At 41.2% G+C, this 24,026-nt stretch overlaps 1 protein-coding gene across 2 annotated transcripts in view; it reads left to right on the top strand.

Annotated features, from left to right (window-relative positions):
- KIFAP3 (kinesin associated protein 3) overlaps positions 1–24,026 on the top strand; it is a 131,876-nt gene that overhangs the window by 36,387 nt on the left and 71,463 nt on the right. For both annotated transcript variants that reach the window (XM_075833497.1, XM_075833496.1), the window contains exons 10-11: positions 5,514–5,676; positions 10,674–10,774. In XM_075833497.1, coding sequence (XP_075689612.1) covers positions 5,514–5,676; positions 10,674–10,774 — 264 coding nt within the window. The remainder of the gene's footprint in view (positions 1–5,513; positions 5,677–10,673; positions 10,775–24,026) is intronic.

Raw genomic sequence — 24,026 nt, 5'->3', positions numbered from 1 at the left:
TTTTTTCTATGCCCCCTCCCCCCAAAAACATAAATAAACGTTAATCAAAAAATGATATGTACTCGAAAATGGGGCCGTTAAAAAGTACAACTAGTCCCGAAAAAAACAAGTCCTCAAACAGCTATGTCGACGGAAATATAAAAAAATTATAGCTTTTTGAATGCAACTATAGAAAAACTAAAAACAAATAGCTTGGTCATTAGGGCTTAAAATAGGCCGGTCACTAAGGTATCAAGATATGCAAAGAGGTGAGGTGAGGAGGGTGGGGATTTAGGAGGAGGACGTGCGAGTCACAACTTGGACAAATGAAAAACCTCAAAGTAGGATGCAGATGTTGACAGCACATCCAAAAACCATTTACTTGATCGGTGGATTACCTGCTATTGTTTGTTCAAGATACCATGTGGTTTATTGGAAACCTGTGCAGAGTTAATTCTTAGTGGTAACATATCAATAAAGGAGTCTTATAATGATTTTTTTTTTAACTATGAGTTTGTTATGTAGGGTAGCCTATCCATGCTGAAGACCAGGGAATATTTTTGCAAGAATAACTTCAAGGATGTGGGTTGCGGCTAGAGCCACGATTGCAATATAGATTTACACGCTGCACTAGAGATTATAAAAAGTAATTTCTTTGCATCTGGGATGCACAGAGGAGTATTGAAGTCTAAGGAACCAAAAATGGCACTGCCACGTGATAACGGCATATAGTTGACTAAATCTGAAAGGGAAAAACTTTTGATTCGTTTCCAAAGTTGCTTTATGTGGAAGCAACCCCAGAAGCAGTGGTAAAGATCTGCATCCAGTTCCTCACATTTTGGACAAGCAGAAGAAGGCAATCTACCTATTAGGTAATTCTGCAGTGGTGAGTAATGTAGGCCCTATGAGTAATTTTGAGCAGAACGCCTCGGGAAAGCCTCTTGGGAGAAGCCTCGTTGTCACATATAAACTGTCCATAATATCCTTAATCAACAGATTTGGGAAATATTGTAGCCAAGCGTATACACCAGTCGGGGGTTAGTGTACTCAATGGGCGACCGTAGGAAATTATAATACAGCAATGTTTGCTATGTGAATCTTTTGTTTTTATAAGTAAGTGAGTTAGCTACTATATCTTGGGTGTGATTAGACAAAGTCAAGTGGGTAATTTTACTTGCGTAACTAGAGGCTTGCAAGGATGGGAACAGTGATTGAGATGAAAGACATTTTTTCTGGAATTCTATAAATGCAAGCGGGCGAGAGGCACTCGGTAGCAGGTGGCCCGATATTCATCTCGCACCTCCATTCTCCCAACCACCAAATATCCATCCAGGATGTACATTTTGGAAATTAAGGTTGGCAAGAAATGGCAATAACACCGAGGTGTGAGGGTCAAGGTTGGCTCGTTCTCATATAATATGCCATGCTTTAATAGCTGTGGAGAGGTGAGGGTTGAGGCGCACCTCATCTGGGAGATTCTCACCAGGAGCATGAGAGGTTGGTTAATTGGGCGTCAATAAGAAGGGGCTGTGTAGTGGGATGTGTTGTTGCCTGATTATAATGGCATATATCCAGGAAATTAAGGCCGCCATTAAATTTAGTTTGCTGCAGGGCTCGCGGGGCTAGTGTTGTTCCAAATAGAGTTCCTATATAGGCGGTTATGATCCTCTCATCCCTGGGCTTGGGGCAGATAGGGTGCGATTTTAAATAAGTATAACAGTTTAGGGAAAGCCACTAATTTCCAAAGGTTGGCACTACCAGGTATGGAGTAACTGAAGTGAGCAATATAAAAGTTAACGTTTTCAATGTTTAGTTTGTATATGGAATGGTCCCCCAGAATGTAATTTAGGATTGTGTCCATTTTAGTTTTAATCCGGCAATTTATGAAGATGAAGGGCTTTTCAGAAGTAAGATTTTGGATTTGTCTAGTTTGATAGTAAAACCTGATTGTAGTCCATTGGTTGTAATAAGTGATAGAACGGAGTGAAGTTTTTGTCTAGGATTAGGAAAGAAACAACAAAATCTCATCATACTCCTAACCATGGACCCTCCTTGCTTGAGAGTTAGCTGAGTGGCCGCTTTAAAGGATGTTTGACTTGGCTCCTTGAACACAGTACGAAAAGTCTCTAAAAAGAATTCTAGGTCCGAATATTCCGGGCCCTCCCGTTCCAAGATGGGGTACACTCATGCCAGGGACTTGCCGGTGAGAAGGGAAATGATGAATGCTACCTTGGCTTCTTCAGAGTGGTAGAAATGAGCATGCAGTCTAAAATGGTTGGTACATTGGTTAATGAAACCTCTACAGGCTCTAATATCACAGTCATAGCGAGGTAAGAGGCAGCGAAACTGTGGATCCGGAACAGAGAGGAGGAGTAATGGGAAGTGGAACGGCAGCAGCATCCAGAGGAGGAGCAGGAGTCTGATCCAGTCGGGAGATGATAGAGTTTACTGCCACGAGGAGTTGATCCTGGTATGCACGCACGTCAGGTGTATCCGTTTGCATCACCTGAAACGCGGTCTTAGGTTGGCCAGCGGGTTTCATGGCCTGAGCGTACTGTCACGATCTAGAGGTATGTGGACCCACTGGGCCACTCCGCCGTAGAGTGGCAGCTGGCCAAATCACAGTCCATATAAATTCTATGCAAAGTCCTTAGCACAAGGGTACCTGTAAGAGTCCAGACAGTAGCAGAGGCTTTGGCACAGATGGAGCTTGACGTGGCAGGTGGCGCCAGACGTGGCGGATGATACCAGGAGTGGCAGATGACACCAGACGTGTATGACAGCAGGCATGGCAGATGGCACAACACAACTCGAACACTAGATAAGGCTCGAGAACAAACACCGCAAAGGATACTGGGAGCTGGATACAACTATGGGACCATTTGAAATGCGAACATGGGTAGACAACAACAATGCTCAGCCAAGGAATGAATGGGAAGGGCCCTTCTTATTGTCCAGGATGAACTGGCGCCAATTAAACATTATTTGCATGTGCGTGCTGGCCTTTAAAGGCTGGGCACGAGCTCACGCACCCTAGAAGACAATACGAGGCAGAGCGGCCGCATGTGCTGACGTCTCCGAGGAGGGAGACGTCGGCCAGGAGACAGGCGTCTGTCTGTAAGCTTATCTGCTGGTGTAACTAGTTGAGCATATATCAAAGATAAGAAATTATGGCCATTAGGCTTATTTAAACATAAACTTTCAAAGGATGAATACACCGAGATATCTTGAGAAAGAGGTTTTAGAGTGTCTGAATATTGTCTAATCTGAGTGTATCGAAAACATTCAGTGGCATAGCATGGATAGTTTGATCAAATTCACGAGAACTAATTCCTAGTCTATCGATAAAGTTCCCAATACGATACAAAAAAAATTCTATACACTATTTAAAACTCTTTGACTATAGACCTGGTAGGAAAGCAGAGTTGCCAAATAGGCGATTAAATGAGGAGATGTAAAGTTGTACAGTTTGGTTTAACCTATCCCATAATGCAAGAGAAGAAGAGAGAACCATCACAAAATCAAGGGACGAGACTTCGGTGTCATCCAAGGTAATAAATCGATAGGAATAGATGGAATTGCATTTGCGTGATAATCTAGTGTAGTGATGAGAACTGTCACCTGAATATCTTGTGGATCCCTCTGCTATCGGTGAAGCGCATGTGCTCGGAGCGTCCTCCGAGTGTGACTCCTCTGCATTGCGGCCATATTCTATTCCATAGAGGAGCCATCGGAGGAGTCCTCCCCAAATTAATCCAGTACAGATCTAGTGCTTCTGACCTGTGGTGTGCCAGCGATGGGAGCATGGTGCTGCTCCATTAGGTGTGGGGAGTGTAACTCTGGGATACTGGGCAGCTGAGTGGAGGCCGCAAGTTGTAATGGTGGCTCCACGAGGTCCGGAGCGGTGAGCGCGGCAGAGGCTCTGGTGGTAATGCCTCCCTTCTTAGCATTTCCTTTTACCATCAAGAAGTTATAGTGTAGAATAGAAAGTTGATATTAGCCGATCTGGCGCTCAGGGGAGTGCGGAGCTTCAGTGACAAGCGTCCGCTATCAACACCCTAAAGTGACTTAATTTGGAAAGGGAAAAGGGTTTGAATTAAATATAAAAAACTCTGTCTGCCATTGGCGGAGGGAGGATTTGATTTACTCAACTTATATACCTACTTTTTAGCATTTTAACTCCAGAAATTGGTAGGTTGGGAATTTTCTGCTGTAAATACAGCTTTAATGCAAGTCTCTGAAGTTGCATTTCAGAATGTATTTCAGCTTTTGAAGTTCGATCTCTTATCTAAATATGCTCTAAAATTCCATATTTTTCATCTTTTTCGAAAACTATGGGAAGAGGTTAAACGCCTTAAATTTTTCCATCTCTTTTGAAGGGCACATCAATTTGGTTCAACTCCTCCGCAGTTTCAAAGCTTCGAAAGCAAACATATATTTTTGGGAGAAAAGGGGTATAAGGGAACTCTCATAGCTCTTAGGCAAATGGTACCATGAAGTATTTTTCTATTCTTCAAATAGAACTCGATCTCCTTGGGGGTCATTTTATGCACTACTCCCAATTAGAACATTTATGGGGACAGTGGTAGATAAAGATAGATTTAAAATTGTTCCATACTATATAGTAGATGTAATTAAAAAAGCCAATAACAGGAAAGGGATAATTTCTAATCCTTATAAACTCAGTGTCTTCTGAATTCACTGGGGATAATAGTAAAATAGAGCAAAAGTTGGTAAAAAAAAAATAATTTGCACGATTTGGCTTTGGATTGGCCTCATATTTTTTTAAGAGGCTAAAAAAGGTTTCTATGAATTATTCTCACAATATCTGTTCATTTTTCCATTATTACGCTCCGAAACTTCTGCACTCAATAGGGTACCGTACTTCATCTGCTTGTTTAAGATGTAAAATGGTAGACGCAAATTTAGTGCATTTAATTTCGTGCTGTCCTAAACTTCACTTGTGTCGGGATAGGATTTAAAAAAAAATTGTGGTTTCCATCTGTTTCCGTTCCGTAAAGTTTCAGTTTTTTTTCATAGAAACAATAGCGGCGATTTTTATGCACTATGCTCCTCAGCACTCAGCGACCCCGCTTTGTAACTTTACGTGGTGTGCCTCTTCATGACTAAATTGCTGTGGTTCCTAAACGCTTCCACTTTTCAATAATGCCAATCACAGAAGATCATGGAATATCTAAGAGGGAAGAAATTTCACGAACTGAATTGTTGCAATGGTGGCATCCTATTACAATACCACGCTCAAATTCATTGATCTCTTTAGAACGACCCATTCTTTCACAAATGTTTGTAAAGGCAGACTGCATGGCTAGCTGCTTGATTTTATACTCCTGTGGCAATGGGACTGAATGATACACCTGAATTAAATGATTAAGAGGTATGTCCTAATACTTTTGTCCATCTAGTGTGTATGTATGTACATTTTCATTAAAAAAAAATATTTTGCAGGCAATTTATATTTCTAGTTTTTCGTGCCCTGCGGTCTTAATATTCCGTTTCTTTATACTTATTTTTAGGCGGAAATGGATATCATTGAAAAATTATCTAAAATGGTGCCATGTGAACATGAAGATTTGCAGAATATAACTTTGCGACTTCTTCTAAACCTCTCCTTTGACACGGGCCTGAGAAACAAGATGGTACAAGTTGGACTTCTCCCCAAGCTCACAGTTCTTTTAGGTATAGTTTTGCTGACTGTATAACGTTTATGTTGTCTTTTTGGTTGAAATTGTTGTCTGTTGCATACAGCTCCTTGTATCATTCCCTATTTAACCATGTAGAGCTAATAGGATGTAGTCCCTTTGGTTAGAGTGATATCTAGCACAGCTTTCAGCCCTGAATGAGTGCAGGGGCACCGACTGAACTAAATGTGTCCATGTCATACATTTTTCTACCTAATGTTCTCCAAAACATGGCTAAATTTTCCAAGCAAATAGATTTTTCTTTTCATCATAAGGTTATAACATCCACTATTGTTTATACTTTAGCAATATATATGTTAACTATTCTCCTTATCAGTAATCACAGCAGCCACCCCTCTCTTCCCTTCTCCAGTAGTCACAGCAGCCTTCCCTACTTTCCCAGTATAAAGGAATACATCATAGAGAAAAGACCAGGCTCCTGCGCAAACGCGATAATTGGCAAAGGCCTCACCGCCAAAAGTAGTAAATTTAATATATCCAAAAGACTTTTATTACAAAGTAATTGTGTCTACAGATCTCCCTATTTCTCTATTTGATATGAGGAAGGGGAACAAATTCCCTGAAACATGTTATCATCCGTACACATGCATTTGCTTTTAAAAAAAGTAATCTCTTCGATATTTCTCAATCGGGATACATTCCATTTACTTCTTTTGCCGGTGAAGTCTATTCCAATTATTGAGGTTGCGCAGGAGCGTGGTCTTTTCTATATGAAGCATTCCTTATGTTGTCTCCGGTTGGAATGATCCAGTGAACGGTTCCCCAGGTGCTTGCAGCACCTCTGGCATGTACTACATGTACGCTATGTCTCACCCAACAGCATAAGGTGAGCAGCTTTCATCTACCTATCCTTGACTTTAACCTCTTTCACGAAAGACTATCCAAGATAGTGCTCTGTCTCCTCTTTTTTTTTTTCCAGAACTTCTCTCTACTTTGCCAGTAGTCCCAGCAGGCAGCATGAATGGCAGCGCGTAAAACCCGGTCACCAGGGCTAATTTGTCCTGGCAAACAAATTTTGTCCAGTCCTGGATTAGATGAACAATAATCGTTCTTTCACGCTCTTGTATGGAAACTATGTGAAAAATTAGGCCTGGGCAAAGTGACAACTACTGGCCTGGAATAAAGAATAGAGTTCCTGTTCACATCTCTGGAAATGCACTTTAAATTGCATTTTAATGGGAGTATAAGCAGACACTTTCACCAGAGAAATGTCTTCAGCCGGTATGAGCCAATATTTGCTTTCCCCTCTTAAAGTCCTATTACACGGCCTGATGAGGGCCATGTAAAGGAGCGCAATCAACGAGACAGCATCACGTAGACCTCAACGAGACAGCATCACAATTGACTGCATCACATAGAAATTTAGAGGCCAATTTTAGAGAAAATACATGATTTTTTTTTTTTTTTTTTACACATAGCAAACATACTATGAGCTAGACAACCAGTAATGTATTGTATTCACCTACCAAGACAAAATGCATCTATTACTACGGCACTTAACCGCTTCTTGTCACCATGCTGCCTTTTCATGTCCTAATAGAAAGTACCACTTTCTTTTAGGATGTGAATAAGGGTCCGCTGTTGCCCCCATGGGAAGCCATTCCTAGGCTCCCTCTCTCTCACCTCGCTCACTCTCTATCGCAAGTACAGACAGTGCAACAGGGTGGTCATAATCGATTGGATCAGGTAAGCCCTTAGATGCTGTGGACAATAGTGAGCGTAGCATGTAGGGAGTTTGATAGAGGGAAGGGCTTCCTCTGTCAGTGTACTCTATCGGCACAAATTTCAATGGCAGCCACCAGAGGCATAGGCATGGTCTAATAGTTTGCCTGTCAATTTTACACTGACAAGCAATAATGCTTTGGAATATGAAGTATTTTAATAGACAAATAAAAATGTAAATAAAATTCACAAAATAAAACCGTCCCCCCACAAATAATTTTTTTTTTAATTGGGTAATAAACAAACAATAGATATATGGTACCCCCACAATTGTAAGAAAAGATAACCTATTGTTTAAAACGAATTTCAAATGCCAGTAAAGAAAAACGCAAAAAAAAATGGTGGAATTGTTGTTTTTTCCCCCCATTCCACTGTAAAAAACAGTTTTATTAAAATGAAACTATAAGCAACAACTCCTCCCGCAATAAAACAGAAAAGTTTTTAAATGGAAAAGTTTTTTTCAAATGCGTCAATTAAAAAAAATGCTTGGCACTGAAGGCCAAAATAGACTGGTCCTTTTGCACGGAGGCAAACGGACTGCAATATGGATGAACCCCAAGTGCAGTTTGTGTAATTTCGTGTGGTGCCTCCGGTGATTTTGTAGGGGAGAAAACTGTAATACACAATGTAGCAATAATATTCCAAATAGATAATGCTTAAAGTGTTTTCCATGGTTTCCACTTTGGACAATCCCTTTTTTTGTTATAAGGTCCCCCAAAAATGTGCTCATACCATGGAGTCCCGCTGCTGGGACTCCGCAATCCACTATATTTTTTGGGGGAAGCGGATATCAAGTATTTAAAGGGGTGATCCACTACCAGACAACTGATGACCTCTCCCCGGATGTGATTTGTGAGGGTCTGACACCCGGACCCCGCACCGATCAGCCGCTCTGGCTGCCTCCGGGCATCGGACATCCATGCCGGAAGCAGATGTGAATAATTCAAGTGAATAGGAGCAGAGCTGCAGTTCTGCAGCACGGCCGCTATGCATTGTACGCAGCCAACTGTTTCTGCGATACCAAATATGTAACTTTTATTTATGTTTTACTTCATTTGCACAATAAAAACACTCTAAATAAAACGTATTTGTTTTCGCATCGCCGCATTCCAAGAGACAGAACTTTTGTATTTTTCCGTGAATGTAATATATGTGGGCTTGCTTTTTGCGGGACAAGGTGTAGTTTTCATTAGTACCATTTTGGGGTACACGGACTTAAAAATATACTAAGTATTGATATATCATTAATATAAAAAAAATGTCCGCCATTGTTTATTGCAGGTTTTTGTTTTTCTTTTGAACGGCGTTCACCATGCGGTTTACACAAAGTGTTAACTTTATTATTTAGTGCATGACGATCGTGGTGATACCATTTCTGTGTATTTTTGTTTATATTTTCTTTATATATTACAAAAAATACTACTTATTTTGACTGCAATTTTTTTTATATTTTTTTTAATGATCTTAATTTAATAATTTGTTTTAGTCCCACTTGTGGACGTCACTTTGCGATCTTCTGATCACTGATCTAGTGCTTTGGTATACTCCATATACCAAAGCATTACTGCTTGTCCGTGTAAAACTGACAGGCAATCTTTTAGGATGTGCCCCTTTTGTTAGACCCCGGCTGCCATGGCAACCCATCAGCGGCCGGCGATCACGTTTGCAAACCGCAGATTGGTGACAGAGGGAGCTACCTCCCTCTGTCAATCCACTTAAATGCTGCGGTTGCTATTGACTGCAGCATCAAAGGGGTTAAACAGCTGTGACCTAATTTATCTGTTACAGTGGCAGACCGACTCCCAACTGCGGTGATTGTGCAGGGCACTCACCCTCACGTACATGCATGTCCTAATTCGGAAAGGGAATCCTTCCTGTGACGTGCATGCAGGTGAATACGCATTAAGGGGTTAAAGTATTGAAATCAATGATCGCTTTATTGGCAGCTAAATAATAAGGAAAGGCCAACATGTTATTCTGTTGTTTGTATTTTAACTATTTGCTAATTGTTAAGTTTTAGGTGAAGAAAAATGTATTTGAAATCTCAAATTAATTTGAGCGCTAATATTTTAAAATTGTTTGTATTGTTTTAGATGATATCACCCAAAAGTCAATCAGACTTGATACAAAATAAAGTGCTGGATTCATTGATCGCATTGCATCTGTTCAACAGCAAAACAAATATTTAGAAATTGCAATTGTCTATGGTATACAGGAACTGCGTATTTGAACCAGTTTTAAGGGATGTCATAATTATGTAGCCTCAATATTTTATCCTGTTTTGTCTGAGCTTTATCCAGCATTTGTAGTCTTCAATACCTGATCAGTGGGGGAAAATACAAAGGTCAAAAGGGGCAAAAGACCAAATGAGAAGCACATGTCCCTCTGGGAAACTGAGCTACAGAGTTTAACGGCATTGCTTGCAGTTATTACAGATAGTAAAATTTATGCTGCCTCGTTCTACTTCCCCAATTAGGTTGAGGAGTTCCGCACTGGAGCCCGAGCTGACCAGATGCTTCCAATAGCTCTTTTATTGATTCTATCTCCAGTCTCTCAAAACTGGTGAAAAACATATTACGATCACGTTTCTACTACTTATTATATTTGTAATTGCATTGATAACATCATGGGGTTTGTTAGTTTAATAGACTTTGTAATACTAGTAAAGCTGCGTTCACATCTGCGTCAGGACTTTGTTCATGGGTTCCGTCGGACCTTCCCGTCAGGGGAACCCATGAACGGAATCCAGACTGAAACAAATGGAAACCACAGGTTTCTGTTTGCATCACCATTGATTTCAATGGTGACAGATCCAGTGCAAATGGTTTCCGTTTGTCACCGTTGTGTAAGGGTTCCGTTGTTTTGACTAAATCAATACCGTAGTCGACTGCACTATTCATTCCGTCAAAACAACAGAACCCTTACTCAACGGTGACAAACGGAAACCATTTGCACCGGACCCATCACCATTGAAATCAATAGTGATGCAAACAGAATCCTATGGTTTCCGTGTGTTTCAGTTTGGATTCCGTTCATGGGTTCCCCTGACGGAAAGCTCTGACAGAACCCATGAACCGAGTCCCGACGCAGATGTGAACGAAGCCTAACTACCATCAATTTTGCATTTGTGAGGAAGAGCACAATAGTCAGACAGTATTAGCAGATTCAGCGGGTGCTTATTTTCTTACACTTGTCATTCTCACATATTGATAATGTACGTTCTAAAGCACCAATTACCTTTCTATGTTTCAGAAAATGAAAACTACAAGCAAATTGTTATGTGTATACTTTATCATATAAGTATAGAGGATCGATGTAAATCCATGTTCGCATATACAGACTGCATACCCCAGGTAAATTGTCTTCTACAATTTTTGTGCTATCATCAATAATAGCAAAGTAGTCTGCATACTGCTATAATCTTTGTCTTTGTGGTCATTTAAAGGGTCAATGGAATAATCAAGAAGGTAAAGGCTTACAAAATAGATATGTATAATATAGATTTTATATCTAATTCATGCGGTTCATAGAATAGGATTGAACTAAGGCTGGATTCACATAAATTCAGTAGAACATGACATAAGCACAAATGGAGTCCTTTATGTCGCTAAATAAGATTAGTGCAACCATAGACAGGCCTGTTCCGCATATAATCACTTCTATCAAAACTGACTCCGAGGGTGCCTCCCCAGTGAGACGGGTATTGTAGTTTGAGGAGCACAGGGATAGAAAATGTTACATCAATAGGGTCTAATATGGTCATTAACCCCTTCCCGCTTTGGCCACTTTTGACCTTCCTGACAGAGCCTCCTTTTTCAAATCTGACATATTTCACTTTATGTGGTAATAACTTAGAAATGCTTTTACCTATCCAAGTGATTCTGAGATTGTTTTCTCGTGACACATTGGAATTTATGTTACTGGCAAAATTTGCTCGATACGTTGTTGACCGCATAGCTCACTGTGTGACGTGCTGCCGACATGATAGAAATGTATGGGGATGAGCAATTGGAGTAACAAGTGCTTGTCCTCATACATTACTGATCATACTTCCTTGTGAAAGGAGCAAATAAGTGCCGATCAACGAGCTGTCTTGTTGATCGGCGCTCGTTTTTACTGCCGATATTGGTCAGTGTAAAAGGACCCTTATTCACTGGTGCAAATGACCTCAATGGCTAATGCCGGGGGTGGACGTACCATTGGTGCAACTTGTGCATCTTACAGCAGGTAAGGGGGCCCTCTGCCACATTATAGGCAGCTTCTTACAGTCCATAGCTCACAATTACTGGTGGATTGTTAAAGAAACATATTGAGGGTGCTCTATGATGAGCTATTAGAGAGCAAGGGGACCATCTACTGTTCATGCACAGGAGCTCTCTGCCGTCTGTCCACCTCTGGTAAATTTATTAGCCCTTTTCAAGCTTAACAAAGTGCAACTCTATATAACGTGAAGATTAACTTATTATATTCCATTCATAAATATCGAAAATGCATAAAGAGATATCAGCAAATCTACATGCAATTTAGAACCTACTCAGATACTGCTGTCTATTACAATATAGTTATTATATATAAATTACATTTATCATTAGAAAGTGACATATTTAAATCCGGTTTTTATTATGCGCATATTTTATGAAAGATTTTTGGTGTATTTTTGAAGTGACTATCCACATAACAAAAATCTTGAAATATAAGTTTTTACACTGGCTACTTGAGCGGTCTCCGCAAGCTGATATCCCTTGTTCTCTGTAGCTCACTTGTCCGCTTTGCTGTATATGCAGGCACAGGATGAGGAGAATCATCTCATTATCATTAGAGGGTGAGATAATGACTACTCTATTATCGATCAGTCAGGATAGCAACACTATACACACAGTGATAAGGCTCTATATGCATCTCCCCTGGTTTCTGGGGGAGGGGCTGTACTACATCACCTCCTGGAAACTGTAACAATCTATGCGATTTCTCTATCAATTGACCCATTTGTTTCATCTACCATAAAGCGCACATACCGTGCTGTACTGACTACAGGAAGTACAGGAATGAAGTGGGTCTCCAATACTGCCAACCCAGAGAAGGTTTTACAAATAAATAAATCGCTACAACATTTAAATAAAGAAGACCAAACATATTATTTATCATCCATATACTTTAAATAGGAACTACACCTTCATCAAACTTTTGATATGTCATAGAGACATATCAAAAGTTTGGATCGATGGTGGTCCGGGAGCTGAGACCCCAGTGTTGCTGAAAAGAAGGTTTAGAAGCGCTCAGCTGAGCACCCTGCACCTTCGGCTGTGATCAGCACTCATCATGAGGCTGAAGACGGCTCACATAGAATGTCTATATAAGCCATCTTCAGTTTGACAGGGAGCGCCGATCATTGCCAAAGGTGCAGGGCGCTCAGCTGAGCGTTTCTGCACCTTCGTTTCAGCAACAGTGGAGGTCTCGGCTCTCGGACTCCCTCCGATCCAAACTGTTGGTATGTTTCTATGATGTATCAAAATTTGATGAAAGTGCAGTTATTCTAATTAATAAAACAATATTTAAATACACAGCTCCTTTCTTTTCAATCTGCAGAGTCCACTTAGATTAAGTTTGAATTTATATTTGTCCAATTCAGCAATGGCATCAGGATATACTCCCATTGTGTCATCTGCTTGTATCTACTCCATCAGAATTTATTTTTTTGGCAGAGCATGCTGAATTTTATCCAGCAATCCTTCAAGCAACTTTTGATCCGTAACTTGTACAGTATCAGTAATGTTTTTAATATCTCTAGTGATTAAGATAATTTTCATGGTTGATCAGCACAGTAACAACCTCTGGTATTCCATTAATAGACTACATGCTTGTGTATATGACACCTTTGAATTACTGATTGGTTTTATTAACCCCTTCAGGACACAGCCTGTTTTGACCTTGTGGATGCAGCCAATTTTTTTCAAATCTGACGTGTTATTTTATGTGGTAATAACTTTGAAATGCTTTTACCTATCCAAGCGATTCTGAGATTGTTTTCTCGTGACATATTGTACTTAGTTATTGGAAAAATTTGGTCGATAAATTCAGTATTTACTTGTGAAAAACATCCAAATTTTGAGAAAATTTGCAAAAAATTAAATTTTTCTAAATTTTAATGTATCTGCTTGTAAAACAGATAGTAATACCACCCAAAATAGTTACAAATTAACATTTCCAATATGTCTAGGCTTAAGAACTTGAGCAGCAATTTCTCACATTTGCAAGAGAATTTCCAAAACCTATTTTTTTTAGGTTTCAGTTCTGAAGTGTCTTTAAGGGCCTTCTATATTAGAAACCCCCATAACTCACCCAATTTTAAAAACTGCACACCTCAAAGTTTTCAAAACCATTCCGAAAGTTTCTTAACCTTTTAGGTGTTTCACAGGAAATAAAGCAAGGTGTAGGTGAAATGTATAAATTTAATTTTCTATATTTAATTTAAAAAAAAAATCCATTTAAATCCATTTTTTTCTGTAAAACTGAAGGTTTTACCAGAGAAACGCAACTCAATGTTTATTGCCCAGATTCTGCAGTTTTTAGAAATATCCCACATGTGTCCCCCAGTGTGCTAGTGGACTGAAGCACAGTCCTTAGAAGCAAATGACCTTCTGGATTTTGGGGCCTCCTTTTTATTAGAATATACTTTAAGCACCATGTCCAGGTTTTTTTTCCAATAAAACTTAGAAATTAATTTTTACAAGGAATAAAGAAGAAAAAGCAAGCCAACATTTGAAAAGCAATTTCTCCTGATTACGGCAATACCCCATATGTGGCAATAAACGGCTGTTTGGATGGAAGGCAGGGCTCAGAACAGAAGGAGCGTCATTTGGCTTTAGGAGCTCAAGTTTGCTGGATTGGTTTTTGGGTGCCATGTCGCATTTGCAAAGCCCCTGAGGGACCAAAACAGTGGAAACCCCCCAAAAGTGACCTCCATTTTGGAAACTACAGCCCTAAAATAATTTATCTAGGGGTACAGTGAGCATTTTGATCCCCCACAGGTTTTTTGCTGAATTTAGTGGAAATAGGCCGTGAAAACTTCTATTGTTTTTTTTATTCTTTTTTTTTTTTACGGCGTTCACCGTGCACTGTAAAATACATATTTCATTTATTGTGCGGGTCGATGCGATTACGGCGATACCATATCTATATCGGTTTTTTTATGTTTTACTGTGTTTGCACGATAAAATTATGGTTTTAAAAAAATTATTTCTTTTTTGTGTCGCCATATTCTAAGAGTCATAACTTTTTATTTTTCCATCAAGGGAGCTGTGTGAGGGCTTGTTTCTTGCAAAACAAACTGTCGTTTTTATTAGTACCATTTTTAGTTACATGCGACATTTTGATCCCTATTTATTAAATTTTTGGGGAGCAGAAGTGACTAAAAAGCGATTCTGGTATTGATTTTTTATAAAAATTTTACGCCGTTTAACGTGTGGGATAAATAACATTATATTTTTATAGTTCAGGCAGTTAAGGACGCAGCAATACCAATTTTGTATAGTTTATTTTATTTTTTTCTAATAATAAAGGACTTTATAAGGGAAAAAAGGGTCCATTTTTTTTAATTTTATTTCTTGGAACTTTGACTTTTTTATTTTTGTACAACGTTTTTTTATTTTTTTAACTTTTTTAAACAGTTTTTTTTTTTTGTCCCACTAGGAACTTGAAGATCCAACTATTGGATCGTTGTTATAATACCCTGCAATACTTATATATTGCAGGCAGTGGCGTAACTACTGCTGTAGCAGCTATGTAGCGGCTGCTACGGGACCTGCGGCATGAGGGGGCCCGTGCCGCCCGCCGACACGGGGCCCCCCATGCCCGGTGGCGCCATTAGCAGCCGTTATGGGGCTCGCGCCGCCCAGTCTCTAACATTTAAGGGCCAGGTGGCACGGGCCTCTCTCATCGTATGGCACTATTATATTTAAGGATGTTGAGAATTTTATCTTCGTTTTATAGGTGCAAAAATGTTTTAAAAGTGAGAAGCTGAAGACATCTGAGCGGCAAACTGCAGAAATGGGCTGTGGCCGGGAGAAGTCATCATAGAGGTCTGGACCAGAGAAGAAAAGAGAAAAAGAACTAGAATCTGAGACGTCACCGATGAGTCACTTAATGTAAATGTATATTCTGCCTCTAATCAATAATGTAGTCACAGTATGATCTGTAGTGAGATGATGGGTGGTTTGATTATTGTCACGAGGCTGGGTGTGGACCCACTGGGCCGTACCGCGTAGCGGGATGGCAGCTGGCCAAACAGGTATGGTACAGAGTCTATAGTCCAGAAAAGGGTACCTGAGGCAATGTAGACAGCAGCAAGGCAGGCTCGGATGGGACCAGGCAGCAGGTAGACGTCAGGTGTGGTGCAGTAGAACAGGCGTGGAGATGCAGCAAAACACGACAACAGCTCAGCACGGCAGTAGACCAGGATGGTACAGATAGCACGGGAAACAGGATACAGGTATGGGGAACACTGGGAAGCTGGAAGACACTTAGGAGACCATTTGCAGGACAGACTAAGGGAAACCACAGCAATGCTCAGGCGAGGATAAGAAGGGCGGTTACACTCTTATAGTCCAGGAATTCATGAGTTGATGATGATGATAGTTCTCAGGTGCGCGCGCTGGCCCTTTTAGAGCGGGCACGAGCGCGCGCGCACCCTCTGGGAGACAGGCTTGATACCCGGAAGTGAGTGCCGGCACCTCACAGGGGGACGACGCAGCACAGCAGCAGGACGTCCATGGCCACGGTCGTCGAGGGGTAAGTTAGAACGACAGACCGTGGCCATAGATGTTACAATTATGATATGATTTTTTTTTTCTGGTGAAACAGCATCTCCCAGCATATCCTTACCATTGTTCGGGCCATGCTGGGAGCTGTAGTTTTACGCCGTACAAACCTATACGGCGGGGGTTGCACTAAATTGAGCTGTATTTCCTCTGGTACTGTATATATGTACTGAGCTTGGTTCTGGAGCTGTATTTATGTACTGAGCTTGGTTCTGGAGCTGTATTTATGTACTGAGCTTGGTTACGGTATTGCATATATGTATTGAGCTTTGTTCTGGTACTGTATATATGTCAGAGCTTGGTTCTAGTGCTGTATATATGTGTGGAGGTTGGTTCTGGTGCTCTATATACGTTCTGAGCTTGGTTCTGGTGCTGTACATATGTACTGAGCTTTGTTATGGTGTTGTATATAGGTACTGAGGTTGGTTCTGGTGTTGTATTATGTACGGAGATTAGTTCTGGTGCTGTTTATATGTATTGAGGTTGACTCTCGTGCCGTATATATGTATGAGCTTGATTCCGTAGCTGTAATTATATAGGATATATTTATAATAACAAAATTGCAGGGCAGAAAATTTGAGTTTTTTCATTTTTAATAAATTTGCAAAAATTTCTAAAATTCTGTCTTCACTTTGTCATTATGGTGTATTGAGGGCAGAATGATGGGGGAAAACGTGAATTTTTTGTTATTTTAGCACAAAGCCGCAACATAACAAAATGTGAAAAGAGTGAAAGGGTCTGAAGACTTTCCAAATGCACTGTATGTATGAGCTTGGTTCTGGTACTGTAATTATATAGGATATATTTATAACAAAATTGCAGGGCAGATGGAATTTTTTCAATTCGTTGTATATTTAATGGGAACCTGTCTGGTAGTTTTAACCCCTTGAACCGCCACCAAGCGGTAATACATGACCTGACAATATTTAGAAATGTATGTTTTTTTCAGATGCAGCAAAATCTATAAAATCAACTTTTAAAACAGCACACACTATATTCTAATTACTAATTAAAGGGTCATGGGGCGGTGCCACTATCCTGAAGAGTCACATAGTCCTGCCTCCAGACCCACCTTTCCATGTTTGATTGACATCCCCTGGCTGATATAACTTTCTCTGATTCGCCATTGCCTTGTACTACTTGGGCACGCACCGTGCAGTGAGGTGTACTCTGGCCGGCTTCATCGCTGCATCGGGCATGCCCAAGTAGTACCCCTCAGGGCCCCACTGCCTTGAGCCGGTGGATTGAGAGGACCGGCTGGGTTGATGCCTGGCGCTCTCTGAATCCCACCACCACAAGTTATACTTGCTATTCTCGCACACACAATTCGCTCTCGCTGCCCCGAGGTATCTCTGACCATTCCCCCGAATTGCTGGCTCTACATGTGGCTCCTCCTATCTCGCCCCCACCATGGAGTATACATCCTTTCTGGCTCTCGTAGTTTCCTGAGCCGGATAGGATTCCTAACCAGCTGTCCACCTTTTTTGCATCCAACCATGGCTTACCAGTCTCCCCCTCTACCTGGGATGTGGCCAAGGCATACCTGAGAGGATGCCTTAAATCTTCTGTATCATTTATTAAGATATACACTAATGCTGCGGAGAAAGACCTGTGTGAGGCGGTGCGTAGTGCTGAGGAGACATACATCTCAGACCCCACAGACCCTAATCTGTTATCCTGGCGTTCCCTACAGAGATCTTACTCTCAACTTTTGGCTGTTAAGGCAAAACATAGTTGCTTCTTTCAGAAACAGAGGGGTTTTGAGTTGGGTAATCAATCAGCTAAGTTGCTTGCATTTCTTACTAGGGACCAGGGAGGACCTCCTGCTGTTATCTCCATACGGGGTGATGGCGATGAGGTCCATCGTTCGGTTTTGTCTATTGCTCGATGTTTCCATGAGTTTTATTCCTCCCTTTACGCCTCCAGGTTGTACAAAAATATGACTCTGAAATATACGTGCCTGTCTTGATGGTGTTGTTTTTCTCAGGCTAGACGAGGTGCAAGTGGCTCTGCTGGAGGCACTTATAACAGAGGGGGAGATCCTAAAGGACCCAGGAACAGACGGCCTCCCACTAAATATTTATAAGAGATATGCTACATCCATTAACTTGCGCAGAATTCTCATGCATACTTTTGTAAAACTTGATGTGATGGGTGACAGAGTATTCGTTTCCCTTGACGCGGCCAAGACCTTTGATTCCTTTGAATGGAGGTTCCTATGGGGATGTCTGGAGGCCTTTGGCTATGGGCCTCAATTTATTGAATGGGTTCGCTTGCTTGCTATATGTATTCCCGGAGGCCAGGATTCTCACCAACGCCACCTTTCTCCTTCCTTTTGCTTGGGAAGGTGAACTAGGCAGGGGTGTCCCCTATCCCCCACTTTATTTGCTATAGCTATAGAGGAGCTTGCCATTCAGCTCCGAGCCTCCCCTGATATTAAAGGTCTGACTAGAAATGGGGTTGAATCCCGACTCACTCATTATGCGGACAACCTCATCCTGTTTCTTGGTGATTTGGACCAATCCCTATGGGCCACGACCCAGCTGATTGATGAGTTTCGCTCTTATTCGGGCCTGCTCATCAATTGAGATAAGTCGGCCTTTTACCCTATTGACGCTGATCCGAGGAGGCTTACCACTCGTTCCCTCAAATAGCTGTAGATATTTAGGAATTGATATAACGCCCTCCGTCGCGGAGTTCCACCAACGTAATGTTGCACCCTTACTGGGGTGGGTTAGTCACAAGATAGACAGTTGGCGCCCCCTCCCTATCTCCGTGGTGGGTAGAGTAAATTTAATCAAAATAATCATCTTATTATTCACTGTGCAATAGTAAATATACGTGTAATATATGTGTTTCACTGGATAAATACCAATGGGAATTTTTGGGTTAGAGCCTAACCTAAATCTCACATTAAAGGTTAGGCTCTAACCCAAAAATTCCCATTGGTATTTATCCAGTGAAAAATAATCATCTTACCTGAGCTCCTATATAACCTACAACATTTATGGTGCCCCACCACCCAAAAGTTTTTTAAGTCCCTTGACAGTATCTCGATCCCCTTCATTTGGCACTCGTCCAGAATCAAATTGAGATTTGTCACACTCAAACATACTAAGGAAGAGGGGGTTTTCGCCCTTCCACACTTCCATCTGTACTACCTGGTTGCCCAGCTTCGGTTCTGTCACGATCTGTGGGTATGTGTACCCACTGGGCCGTACCGAGATAGCAGCTAGCCAAACAGTGTACCAAGTCAATGTTTATATAGTCCAAGCACAAGGGTAGCTGTAGTACAGACCGTAGCGACAGCTAGGCTCAGATGAGACCTTGGCAGCAGACACCAGGAGTGTTGTAACACAGCAGGATACAGGGAGCAGGTATAGGAACAGGATAACACTAATGGGCCATTTGCAAGACTAACACGGGTAAACACAACAACGCTCAGGCAAGGAGTAAAGGGGCAGGGCCCTTCTTATAGTCCAGGGTGATCATGGGCAAATTATTATTTTCATGTGCGCGCTGGCCCTTTAAGGCCGGGCATGAGCGTGCACGGGCACCCTGCGAGACACAGCAGAACGGAGCGGAAGTGAGCCCTGGCGTTTCCTAGGGAGGAGATGCGGGCCAGCGCTCACAGATCCATGGCTGCGGCCGTAGGGGGGGTGAGTAATTCCGACGGTACGCGGCTGTGGACGCTACAGGTCTCTTTGGTCCTGGATAGCCCCCTCCTTGGATATAGGAGCTGAAATTTTGCTGCAGAATCGTTTGGGGAGGGGCGTCTGCAAGCTTACCTTGAAGGCATTAACTGTATTACTCAACGGGAAGACCTTACTCCATTACATGCAATCGCTAGACAGGTGCGGAGACTAAGACATCTCTGGCCCTAAGTCTTCATGGTTGCTGTGGGACAACCCTCTTTTTTGCAAGAGTTGAGGGAGTTTCAGGGAGGTAGGTTTTGGAGGGATAGGGGGGTTTCATGTTTGGGAGATTTAATTACTGATCATGTTTGGATGTTCTTTGTTCAATTGCAAAATTAATACTCTATCCCGAATCAGGCCTTCAGATGAGGCACGCCCTACAAGCTCAATTCCCTAATTATTCTGACTGTCCCGTAGGTACCTCAACCCTCATTTTCAACTTCACTTCACTCTCACCTATAGCTAGCACATACCAAATTTATAAGGAGCTACTTACTAGATTCCATGACAATCGCCCTCCTCCAGCCAAATTATGCTGGATACAACACATCCCATCCCTGACAGAAGAGGCGCTGGGTTCTCACCTGTTAGTATCCCCTGCAGCCACAAACTGTCTCTCCTAGCTATATATCACCCATCTTAAAGAGGCTCTGTCACCAGATTTTGCAACCCCTATCTGCTATTGCAGCAGATCGGCGCTGCAATGTAGATTACAGTAACGTTTTTATTTTTAAAAAACGAGCATTTTTGGCCAAGTTATGACCATTTTCGTATTTATGCAAATGAGGCTTGCAAAAGTACAACTGGGCGTGTTGAAAAGTAAAAGTACAACTGGGCGTGTATTATGTGTGTTACATCTGGGCGTGTTTACTACTTTTACTAGCTGGGCTTTCTGATGAGAAGTATCATCCACTTCTCTTCAGAACGCCCAGCTTCTGGCAGTGCAGATCTGTGACGTCACTCACAGGTCCTGCATCGTGTCGGCACCAGAGGCTACAGATGATTCTGCAGCAGCATCGGCGTTTGCAGGTAAGTCCATGTAGCTACTTACCTGCAAATGCTGATGCTGCTGCAGAATCATCTGTAGCCTCTGGTGCCGACACGATGCAGGACCTGTGAGTGACGTCACAGATCTGCACTGCCAGAAGCTGGGCGTTGTGAAGAGAAGTGGATGATACTTCTCATCAGAAAGCCCAGCTAGTAAAAGTAGTAAAAACGCCCCGATGTACGCACATAATACACGCCCAGTTGTACTTTTACTTTTCAACACGCCCAGTTGTACTTTTGCAAGCCTCATTTGCATAAATACGAAAATGGTCATAACTTGGCCAAAAATGCTCGTTTTTTAAAAATAAAAACGTTACTGTAATCTACATTGCAGCGCCGATCTGCTGCAATAGCAGATAGGGGTTGCAAAATCTGGTGACAGAGCCTCTTTAACACCAGTACGTCTACATAGAGCGGGACGCCTCCCATCCTCCCAATTCCATAGATGTGCGGCTGATGATGCTGATTTTTGGCACCTTATCTGGGAGTGCCCCCAGGTGCATAGGTTCTGGGCTGCGGTTGTCCATATTATCAATTCCTTTTCAATAGCTCCCATTATGTTGGACCCTAAACCCTGTTTGCTGGGATTACTTGAGGATGAAGGAGTATGGTCTCCCCATCAGCGGATATTCCTAAGGGAAGCCTTATTCATGGCGCGTAAGGCCAATGAGATGGATGGCTCCTGCTGCCCCTGAGACATCCCAATGGATAGCCCTGATTAACAACATGCTGCCCTTTGAGAAAGTCATTTTCCATAAATGGGGATGTCCGACAAAATTTGGGCTGCATGGCGTGTCCCGGCTGATACTTTGAATCCAACTTCCTAGTCAAGGGATGTTGCCTGATTTTATGTCTAGTTGCCATGTAGATGATTTTGTGTTGGATCACTGCTCCGAGCTCTCTGTGTCAAGTGTCTCCAAACCCTTTTGGTCCTGTACCGCAGACTGTACATTCTGATGTTTTGATATTCAGTTAGTACACATAATGTCCTTTTGCTGACTGTTCTGATTTCATGATCCATGCATGCTTGATTATCTATGTACATGATACTCCTGATGCAACTGACACTTTCTAAAGGTTATAAGGCTATGTTTGCCTGATTATGAACAAGAATATTATTTCTTGTACCTTGTCATGAAAATATGTGAAATAAAGCGAATTTAAAAAAAAAATGCATAAATTGTAAAACATAAAAAAATTATAGAAATTTGGTATCACCGCATTCGTAACAACCTGCTGAATAAAGTTATTATGTTATTCATACCACACGGTAAACAGTGTAAATTTAAGACACAAAAAAGAGTGGCGAAAGTTCAGTTTTTTTTCCTATTACCCCACCAAAAAAGTTACCCAAAATGGTGCTATTAAAAAAATCTAACTTGTCCTTATACAGCTATGTCGATGGAAAAATAAAAAAGTTGTAGCTCTTTGAATGCGACGATGGAAAAACTAAAAAAAAATTGCTTGGTTGTTAAGGTTTAAAATACCTTCGGTATTAAGGGGTTAAATACATGCAAATGCCTACCATATGCTCATGCCGTTATTCTGGTAATTTGGCGTCTAAGTGATGTCATGTGAACGTTTTAATATTTTCTACTTAGCATGGTGAAGGTTTGACTTGGTTGTCCACATGTTTCGCTCTAGCCTTCTGTTTTCAGTCAGGCTTTGATCTTAAAGGCTGACTCTCTAAAAGCATCCCTGCCAGCTGAACCCTTTTGCTCTCCGTACTTTATTGTTTGGCAGGCTTCAGAACTTCAAGCTGGTCTGTGGACTAATTTCTAAGGCATGCCGAACCACAACATAATGACTTAAAGATGTTCAGGATAAGGGAGTAAAGAGAGGTGTGTGCACATAGAGAGCGATTTAGCGTTTGGCCTCTGGTCACTGGTAAATACGTGAAGTCAGGTGCCAGACAGTCTAGACACAGTGATTTTTTAGTGCGCCCCTTATGCTATCTGATACTCAATATGGGACTTGTCTGATTAAGCTCCTTCTTACATCTTCTGAATGCCTGCAGTCTTTTTTAATGCCTTCCTGCTAAATTAGGAAAAGATGACATTGGGCACTTCTAAAGCAGGACAAATTTAATGTTAATATTTCCTATTGGGTGACAATTATCGCTGCTTTTGATGTGTCATGCTTTTCAATTATTGTGAACAACTATATAATGAGCAACTCAAAGGCCACAAGTTCATAAAGTCAATATCGGATTTAATTGGTTGGTGTTTTTTTCTTAGTTTAAAAAAAACAAACATTTCAAGCTAAATTACTGCTGTTTGATAACTAGCGCAGTGTGAACCGATGTCCATGGCTTCTATGAGAACATGAACATTACTGTTGGATGTTAGAAAGAAGTAAAGTTGTTTTAACTGAGCCCATCAAATGAAATCAAGTCCGTTAGAACTTTGAATACCTGTGACGTCCGTACTACGAGCCGCTGACATCACGGATGTTGTTCAGACATTGTGCAGTTGAAGAAAAGATAACAAGTTTTGATAATCGTTTATTTCTTAAAGCTAAAGATAAAATCTGAGTTCTTTCCAATCAGGTGTCCGTTTAATACTCATATTAAATAGCTAAATATTGGCCTGGAATCTCATATTTAACCAAATAGCTATTGGCCTATTTTGGCCCTTAATGACCAGGCAATTTTAAAGTGCCATAACTTTTTCTGTATAGGGCTTGTTTTTTGCCGGATGAGTTGTAATTTGGAATGGCAGCATTTTGAGGTACATGTCGTTTTTTGATGAACTTTTTTTTAAAAATTTTTTGGGTGGGGGGAACGGAAGAAAACAACAATTCCGCCGTTCTTTTTTGCGTTTTCAATTTACGCCGTTCCCCATGCGGGATAAATAACATGTTACCTTTATGCTATGGGTGGATACGATTAAGGTAATATTAAATATGTATAGATTTTTTTTATGTTTTACTACCTTTGCACAATATCACTTTTAAAAGAAAATAATTTTTTTATTAGATATTTCACCTTGCAGCTTAAATAACATGTTACATTTATTGTTTGGGTCGTTACAATCGCGGCGTCACTA

The sequence above is a fragment of the Rhinoderma darwinii genome, chromosome 7 (assembly GCF_050947455.1).
Source record: "Rhinoderma darwinii isolate aRhiDar2 chromosome 7, aRhiDar2.hap1, whole genome shotgun sequence".
In the NCBI taxonomy this organism is placed as follows: domain Eukaryota; kingdom Metazoa; phylum Chordata; class Amphibia; order Anura; family Rhinodermatidae; genus Rhinoderma; species Rhinoderma darwinii.
The sequence above is the reverse complement of the archived record's forward strand: the minus strand, read 5'-3'. Positions and strand labels throughout refer to the sequence as shown.